Here is a 9,663-nt window from a genome sequence, read left to right on the forward strand (position 1 = left end):
TCTTATGGCGCCACCTTTGCGTTGTAAAACGGCTGTTGCTGTTGAGGAATTGCATGATTAAATTCATTTTTGACAGTTCCAGAATCTGATGTGCAAATAAAAAATTTAGCTACTAAATTTTCTTTGGGTGTGCAAATTGGTTCCTTCGTACTTTTTTGTATTAGTCATGAAACTCGTTGGTGGCCGCACATGGTAGAGTGTCTGTAAATGAAAAGAAAATTTGTGTGAGCATCACATTTAAAACCTGCCCCAGATGGTAAGTGCAATACGAGGTGCGATCGGAAAGTTTCAAGACTGCGCCTATAAAAACCCGTACACTTATCTCAGGTATTAAATTCATCCGTCACCCTCGAAGTAGTTCCCCTGGGAGTGAACACAACGATCCCAGCGCCGCTGCCAAGCCTGGAAGCATCCCTGGAAATCTTTCTTTGTCAGCCTGTCAAGCACCATCTGCGATTCTGCCTGAATCTCTCCTATCGTCTCAAATCTCCTTCCCTTTAGCTGAATTTTCATCTTTGGGAAGAGGAAGAAGTCACATGGAGCTTAGAAAGGAATTTGGGGTCGGTTCTTGCAAGATCTTTGAGCTCCTGACAAACGAGAAGTCGATTCTGCTTCTGGTCCTCAGACAGGATGCGTCGCATGTGGAGTTCTTCCTTTAGAATAAATCAGCTGACAGGTCCCATAGCCTATCCAAACAAAGTCGCACAAGTCGTTGATGGTACGACGTCAATCTTCGTGAATGGCCTGCCGAATCTTCGTAACATTTTCGGGCGTTGTGCTTGAAGATGGTCGTCCAGAACGCTCGTCATCATCGACAGAGGTTCGGCCATTTCTAAAACGTGAATGCCACACAAAAGTTTGTGCACGACCCATTGCGGACTCCCCAAAAGCTTGCTTTAGCATTTCATAGGTTTCCGTAGCCGTTTTGGCGAGTCTTTGGCAAAATTTGATGCACACGCCATTCCGAAATCGCAGGAGGGTTGGTGTAATGCACTACCAAAACGCCCGTAACTAAGAAACAAATGCTAATTCGATGATGCCGGCTGGCACACTGATTCACTATGAATGTAGGCCGCACCCCCTAGCGGCAGAAGCTCGTGCTACATCCGGTTTGCCCTCTATTGACACAGTCTGGAAACTTTCCGATCGCACCTCGTATATGTGTGAAACATTACTGAGCAGGGTGTAATGGTTTGTTGGTTTACCATTGTGTGTGTATTTGGAGTTCGTAATTTATTTTGTAAGCTCTCATAGGATTGCTTCAGTATGAAGCTCTCTTGGTGTGCGGTTGTCTGCGAACTCTTATCGCCATCTTCAGACGCTTCTTTTATATGTTGTCGGAAGAATGGCTGCATTCGTGTAAAGACAGAGGGCAGCTTTGCACCAACATTCTTTTATGCGGAATCACATTTTATAAATTTCATCAAGAAAGTTTATTATACCAGGAACGTGCGTCACGAAAATATTTCTTTTCCGGTTTTCTCGTCATATGTTGTTACCATTTTCTTGACAGCTGTTTTAATGTTGGGGTTTCATGAAATTTCTCTGTTAGGTTTATGTTTATTCAGTAATTATAATACTTACCATCAAATTTTTGTATGCATTTATTTCCAAAGAAGCATTGCCTGTACTGGGTCACTGCAATACAAAGTCTTCAAGCTTTTTCATGCTTTCTCAGTGCCTTTATATAGAATCCATTACAAAATGAAGTGAGAGGAAATTCCATGTAAGACTTGAGGTTTTCACAGCGGTGAGTCTGAAGATTTCTGTCTTCTGGGTTGTTGCGCCATGTAGTCTGGTCGATGTTAACCAACGTTTCAGAGGTCATACTGCCTCCGTCATCAGGGCGATGAGTATGAAGATTTCCGTCTTCTAGGTTGTTGCGCCATGTAGTCTGGTCGATGTTAACCAACGTTTCAGAGGTCATACTGCCTCCGTCATCAGGGCGATGAGTATGAAGATTTCTGTCTTCTAGGTTGTTGCGCTGTGTATTCTGGTCGATGTTAACCAACGTTTCAGAGGTCATACTGCCTCCGTCATCAGGGCGATGAATCGCAGTATGACCTCTGAAACGTTGGTTAACATCGACCAGACTACACAGCGCAACAACCCAGAAGACGGAAATCTTCAGGAAATTCCATCATTCAAGCTGTTAAAATGGTAGCTTCTTGTTGTTGAAATCAGTATGTGGGGTTTGTGCAAGACCCATTTTCTCTCTGACAGTGTATGTTGCGTGTGTGTTCACAGCGGTACTACTTGTCGCACAACACGGCTCTCGTCAAGCTACTGAAGCGGCTGGGGTATAGATCTGTGCCGCAGTGGCTGAAAGATGACCTCAGTGATACAGTAACTGCTTGACGCCATAGTGGACCTGTAGCAAGGTGTTTTATGTGGACAGATGAGTTAGCGAGTGACTGACCAAGGTATGTCCAGTGGCTTGGTCTTCTGACAATGTGGTGGACAGATCTCGTGCCCCAGTAGACTTAGCTCTGCAGCTGTTACCGTTAAACCGAAGAGAATATTAGTACCTGCGGCAGGCGAATCAAGTGGTGTAGTATTATTTGGATGTGCTTCCAAATCTTCATGTCTTTGGATCATGCCACTTCCTACCGTGTTCTGTTTTTAGACGTGTTTTAGGGCGGGATCACCAGAATTTTTTTGGCATTTTAAGCAAATTCTCAAGGCCAAATTGCATTTTGCGCAGTTGAAGTTTTGTTTGTGAATATTGTTCCAGGATGAGAAATTGCAGTTACGCATTGAGTAGGCAATTCAGATATGCAGGTCTTCGGCTTCACGTGGCACTCGGCACTGGTTTTCAGTTTGATCAGTATCGTAAAATGAATATGTTCTTTCGTGCTACAATACTTAAGTATGAACAGAGCGTTGTTTGACTTGTGTTATTTTATTTGAAACCAAGTTTTATCTGTTATTTTATCCCAGCAAAGAAATTGTAACAGAATACAGGTTATGCGACGTGTAAGCTGTCTGAATGAAAATTGGGTTTCTCTCTCCAAAACAGAAACATTTTACTTTCAATTTTGTTACATTAAGCACCAGCTGAAGGTTGTGTGGTTACTTATAATCTTATCTGTTTGATACCATCAACTGTCATGTTTTTATCCTTTGAGTATTTAATGTACTTTATGTGAAAACTTTAAGGTTACCTTAACAGCAAAGCACAACGGTATTTCGCAAAGTTTTCAAAACGTTCTTTGACACGTTGAGCTTGGACCTGTACCACTGTAGAGTCTCTATTTTTTTTTGTAACTGCAGTGGTCTGTTTCCATTTTTATAATAATTCTCAACATTTATTGTCAAGTAACCATATTTCCAGCTGGCGGCTTCGTGGGTTTCAAATGAGCAGGCTGTAGGAGTTTAAAGTCGTAGTAATGCATATTGGCTGCCTTGGTTCAAAAGTGATATTTTAGGCTATGATTTTAATTTTAATTATGATTTTGAGTCTGCAGATTTTTCTGCAAGAACGGATATTTTACATTTCTGTATAACATTTGGGGCCGCGTGGTACGAGGAGTGGGCCTTGTGCCGCTTGGTCGCTGGGACCGTGGGTTCGAATCCCACTCAAGCCATGGATGTTTGTCCGCGTTTTCTGTGTTGTGCTGTCCTGTGTACAGGTAGAGGCCTTGCGACGGGCCGATCCCTCGTCCAAGGAGTCCTACCGAATGTCCATAGATCAAAACCAACGCAAATTGGGACCCGCAGTGCTCAGGCACTTGAAGAACGGGTCGTTCCCAGTATCCAGTAAAAGTAAAGTTTGTCCCACTCTACGCCATGTAGGCGTTTGGGGTGAGAGGAGGTATAGCTCCTCCCTTCCTTGACCTCGGCACTAGATGGGGGTGAGTGGTCAGCATCACGCCCCGGCCGGCTTTACCCCCGGGAAAGGACCCCGGTACCCATTTTAGAGGAGGCTGGGTGGGCCCCAGAGCCGGTCTGGACGCAGAGGCTAGAGGAAAAATCCTCTGCCCCCGTCGGGGATCGAACCCCGGTCGTCCAGCCCGTAGCTAGTCACTATACTGACTGAGCTATCCCGGCTCATTCCCAGTATCCAGTATAACATTTAATTTATTTACATTACACACTTAAGGAGTACTTCCGTTTCACTCTGGATGCTAGGAGGAAGGCCTGAAGATAAGCAAATTGCAAAATCAAAAATTGAGCTGTGATAAGTTGCGTTTAACTGCGGCAATTGTATGCAGCGCTGTTTTCAACAGCTTCTTAGGCGAGCGCTGATGTGGATCTTTGACTGCATGAGAATGTGTAGCGCACGAGGTTACACGGCATGAAACTTTTGTAGCTCACGCTGTAGACTAATGGATGCAGATACACCGTTCATGTGTTGTACACAGACTTGCTAGCCCTCGATTTCCTGCTGACTGAAATGTCTGAATGTAATACTTCATGTGAAGATTTGTAGCATGATTGTCATGCTACATTTGATCTGGCTGTATCACAAGGAGTTGTGGGGGGGACATGAGGAAGTGGCATGGTTCAGTGGAGAATGAATGTGTCATTTTTTATTTGTCGTCTGTATGGGTCCTAAAACGGATGTGTACAGTTTGTATATAGGTGTAAGTATATATATTGTGTGGACATTTGTGTTTTCCTTACCTTTCGGGGATTCGTCGTTCTCTGATGTACCGAGAGACCGAGAACCCTGCACAAATGCGAACCCCATCCATTGAAGTCCTGCCTGTGAGTGGTTGCCCAGGCTCATCACACGATTTAAGTCCAGGGTTGTTACAAGTGAGTATTCAGCATAAAGAGTTTATTGTGATAAAACTGTATGATTGCACTGCTTGCTGGCCGTACGCGGCTACCGATCTGTCTGTGAACGAGATACGGTCCAGTCCTTCTGTGACATATTTTGATGGAGGTTTATTCTTAAACAAGTTAAATACATGCAAGAAAAATTATCTGTGCTAGTCTGTTAACTTCTGTGCCATGTTACCCATATTAAAAAATACAGAGGATGCGGAGAGAACCTTTGCTCTGTATACATACAGTTTGATTACAGTCAGTGTTTTAATTTGCGTATCTCGTTTGTAATAAGTCTGGATTTATAATGAGAAACTGAAGTGTGCATATACCAATGTCAAAATAATTACATTGGTTTTCAGTTGATTCGAGTTGTGTACAAAAAAAAAAAAATACTGAAAGGAGAAATTGCTACGTACGAGTAGGAATTTGTGCACATATTTGCCACTACCAGCGCTCTGGAATGAAAAAATGAAGACCCCCAGTGATTATAATTAATTCTTCTTGGGCTAACAGCCGTTTCAGGTGGTCGAATCGATAAAAACACTGACGTTTCAAGAACCTTCTTTATCTTTGTCCTCAGGGTACTTAAGTTCAACATTTTTCTCCATTCAATCACCTGACATGGCTGGTAGCCCGAGAAGAATTCATTGTACTTAGTCGTCATGAAAGTTTCAGATCATACACCCCAGTGATTTTCAGAATTATAACGTATGTTGGACCCGAATCCAGTTCCAGGACAGCCTTTAAAGCTGTGCTAAAGATTTGCATGAAACCATTTTTATCTGGTAATATTAATTGTTAGTTTGTGAAGGAACTTGCATGGCCAGTATGGAAATGGTGGGGTAGGTGATTCAGGCAGTACACTGAAAACATAGTTGTTCAAAGTTTTGGTTACATTCGTTGAAACCTGGTTTAAGAAGTAAGAGCATGTAGATCCAGGGTCCTGACTCAGTTTCAGTGGAGTGGGTTTCATTCAGTGATGGTCGTTGTTTGGTATATCAGGTGTCGTGATTGACCTTGTGTGTGTATATGTTTACCGGCAATGTATAGATTGCCTAAAGTCAGTAGGCAAAATAGGAAATGAATCATAATTTTAATATTGTTTGGTTGTGTAAATTAAAATTAATCAAAGTTGATTGGGTAAGCTGTCAAGATGGAGGTTGTGAAAGATAGTCGCGAAAACACCAAGCTACAGAATCTGAACATAAAAGTTTGGAGAATTAAACAAAAATCGTTTTATATTCTAACCTAACCTAACAAAAGTTTTGAGAATTAAAAATTCGTTTTATATACTAACCTAACCTAACAAAAGTTTTGAGAATTAAAAAAAGGTTTTATATTAAGTTTTTGCAAATATAAAATATAAAATAAAACTGTATCAATTTTATTATAGAAACTCCTTTCTTTTATACTTTGCCTAAAGAATCTGAGGCATTTTATAAAATTCCTAGGTATTCTATAGAATACCTAGGCAAATTATAAAATAAACTGTTTGTTTCATACATTGCCTAAAAGTTCTAGGCATTTTATAAAATGCGTGGGCATTCCATAGAAAGCCTGAATTTCCTACTTTGCCTACCGACTTTAGGCATTCTATACATTGCCGGATTTCATAGTTTGCCGGTAACATATATACACTATTTGCCCGACCTCTGTTGATGGAGGTAGTAAGTTACTCAAAAACATTGAATGTTTGTCGCGAAAGGTTTGATGCCAAACCACTGTCAGTAAGAAGTCCTCAAAGTACGTCATGATGGAGTATGATTCGCAGCTGAAACAAAGAGGCCAGTGACCACGAAGACCTGAACAGACTACCCCATCATTATCGGAACTGAATGACGTGAATGTAAACGTGAGGTGACGCATCGTTTGAATTGTTACTGCCGTGTCAGCGGCTGGTTCAAGCATTTGCTTTTTTGGCAGCATTCTTGTAATTAAACGTCTGAAATAGTGTAATTGGCCAGCCTTTTACAAATTATACTTAATGCTGAAAGGAAATAAGGGCTACATTCTTGTATTTCCATTGATTTATATTTACTTGCATATATTTTCTTTGTTTTATCTACATTTACGTACTCTTTAAGGAACAGTAAGCTCATGACGTGCCTGTAATGACCAACCAGGACTTGATCCAGACGCCTCGTGAACACAGGTCAGCTGTTGTGGTGCACAAAGTATCAGCAGTTACAACGTATAGAGGGCATGTAAATTTTACAAGGGATGTGTAAGCAAAAATTGAGCTTTGGTACTGGACTTTAGTGTTATGGCTGACCTTTGAAACAGGAATAACTTGTGTTAAAAGTAATTGCGTCACTTGTAAAAATAGCACATTTTTTATCTGCTAATGTCTACTTTATATAAAAGCTTCAAATACGCGCTAATTTATTTATTATCAATGTATGAATGTAATGATTCGGCACGTGCTTCAAAGTTGGTAGTTGGGGTCACAGAAATCGCAACTGAATGTCAGTAGTGACTAGTCATTGTGGCAGCAAATTGACTCATAATACACGCAGAAGTTGTGAAAGTGTAAAAACTTTGAAGATATCCGTCTTCTGGGTTATTGCGCTGTGTAGTCTGGTCGATGTTAACCAACGTTTCAGAGGTCATACTGCCTCCATCATCAGGGCGATGAATATGCCAATAGGGTGTGAGGAGCTGGATTTATAGGCTGGGAAGTGAAAGGTGTAGCTTGCCCCGAGCCAACAAGTGAGTACCTGGCAGCTGATACTTCACGAATGAAATCCTTGTGTTTCAAACACTTGGGCGTTAAATTATGTATGTAAAAATTCACGTAACATATCGAGAAACAAACACTTATTTTCAGGCTGAAATAAAGTGTTATATATGCAAGTAAATATTTCTTTTTGTGCTGTGGCAGTGTTTAATTCCTTTGCCTTTAGATTAATTTATGAATACATTCTTTATTTTTCCCTTCTTAAACTTAAATGTATGGCTATTTAAGGTTAATCTCAGTACAAACCTTGTTATCAGCAAAGGTTGTAAAGCAATGGTACGAATCAGGTGGGAAAGAGGTTTTGGGGGGGGGTTTGTTACCAGAACAAGTACCCAGTGAGGAACATGAGAAATAAAGAAAACAAATTGTGTCAAGCAAACATTTGGTTGTGTGGATTCTGCACATTTGTGTGCTGTTAAACCATAACTCATATAAACATCTTAGCGTGCATGTGCGTACCGCATCGTCATGCAGGGATGGAAGGCTGCGTTGTTTACCGCGTTTCTCCGCAGGTGAACAGGTTCTGCGACATTGTCATTTTACTACGCGTGTTTCTGAACTTTGGTAGCTGTGGCGTGATTGGTTGTCACATGTTTCAGAAGGCTTTATTTTTTGTAGTTAGTAAACACAAACAGTGTCGACCATAATTTCTGCTTTTGTTTTTGTCAGAAGCCAGAATGTAAATAAAACATAGTGATTGAACTGTTATTCTGGTAAGATCCACAGGTAAACCTCGCTTTTGGATCAGAGATTGATTGTTTTACCAGTAAACCTATTGTTTTTAATTAAGTGTGATCAAAAAATATAATTTCAGATTTTTTTTGGACGCTTGAGGGGTTGCCTTCCTCCTCTTAGACGCCATATTGTTATTGTAAATGTTCCATTTAAAATTACGATGAAAACTTTTTTCCTGGTGAAGCCAACATATATGGAATTCCTTGATTTTGGGTTTGTCCGTCACAGATGCTGTGTTGTAAGTTTGGGGCAGTAATGGCTGCACAATGTGTTCGATATTTATCGGAACATTTTGACTTTTAGCTACTGCCTTTTACCTGTTTCGTGATATTGCGCAGAGTTCCGTTCATTCATTCATTCATCCTCGACTGTCTCAAAGTTTGGCCGCAGCGCCATCTTACTGTTACTCAAATTTTGTGTTTAATGAGGCTTAGGTTAGGTGTTGACTGCAAAGGTTTATCAATCATGTGAGTGTACAGTAAATGTGTGATTTGACTCTGGGGCTGGGTTTACCTTAATCTGAGCTTACGTTCGGTGTTTACGTGAACCGTTCTGTAACTACCACTGTGTTGTGCCATAAGTCACGTGCTCTGGTTCAATGATGTATTGTTGAGTAGTTTTAGAAGTGTTCAGAAGTGTGAGAAAACAGAATGGTAAGTTCCTACGAGGACACGGTGAATAAAATATAAGCTTCAATTACTTCAAAAGCAACATTTAACTTACAACTGAAACACCTTCTTGCACAAATGATTGTTTCTAGTCTGCTTAACTTCCTTAAGGAAAGAAATTATGCCTGTCATACCATCATGTATTTGTATGCCCCATTCAATGAGGTTAAGTTCAACAAATTTAACGCAGACAAAGTTTTTTTCCCCCTAAAAAAAGAAATGTAATTTGTGAACTTGAATTAATGTAAACCTGGTGGTAGGAATTAGTACCAACCTCACACATCATCACAATTATGCCTTCATAGGCCCATTGTTTGTTAATTTATACCTTTGAATGTAGTTTCGGTGAGCCTCCGCCTCAAAGTGCCATATTTACAGTAAGGGCAGTAATTAAGGTGAACTTGATCTTCAGATCACATATGAAAAGACTTACTATGTGTCTCGGATTTAATGTGGCAAATATATTTTTATTTTTGAAACTAATTTGGATTTGTTTTATTTTATGTTAATATTTATGTTCCTTTATTTCATTGCCTTATTATTTTATAAGGTAGTATATTTGCGTCATATTGTGAATTAGGTTAATATTTTAATATTTTCCGTCAAATCACAATTTTAATAAGATAATAAAATATAAAATATTTAAAATATGTTGTAAGAGACATTCCAATTTGTAAATCGATCATTCGATGCGGAATGTGAAATGATATTTTAAATATTTTATATTTTATTATCTTATTAAAATTG

General features: G+C 40.0%; 1 protein-coding gene across 4 annotated transcripts in view; it reads left to right on the plus strand.

Annotated features, from left to right (window-relative positions):
• sfl (N-deacetylase and N-sulfotransferase sfl) overlaps nt 1-9,399 on the plus strand; it is a 91,895-nt gene extending 82,496 nt beyond the window's left edge. For all 4 annotated transcript variants that reach the window (XM_087361391.1, XM_087361394.1, XM_087361392.1 and 1 more), the window contains exon 17: nt 2,248-9,399. In XM_087361391.1, coding sequence (XP_087217517.1) covers nt 2,248-2,358 — 111 coding nt within the window. In that variant the 3' untranslated portion in view covers nt 2,359-9,399. The remainder of the gene's footprint in view (nt 1-2,247) is intronic.
• The last annotated feature ends 264 nt before the right edge of the window (nt 9,400-9,663 follow it).

Source organism: Zootermopsis nevadensis, unplaced genomic scaffold (assembly GCF_977971745.1).
Source record: "Zootermopsis nevadensis isolate Lab colony 2312 unplaced genomic scaffold, Znev_1.0 Znev_ptg000057l, whole genome shotgun sequence".
NCBI lineage: Eukaryota > Metazoa > Arthropoda > Insecta > Blattodea > Termopsidae > Zootermopsis > Zootermopsis nevadensis.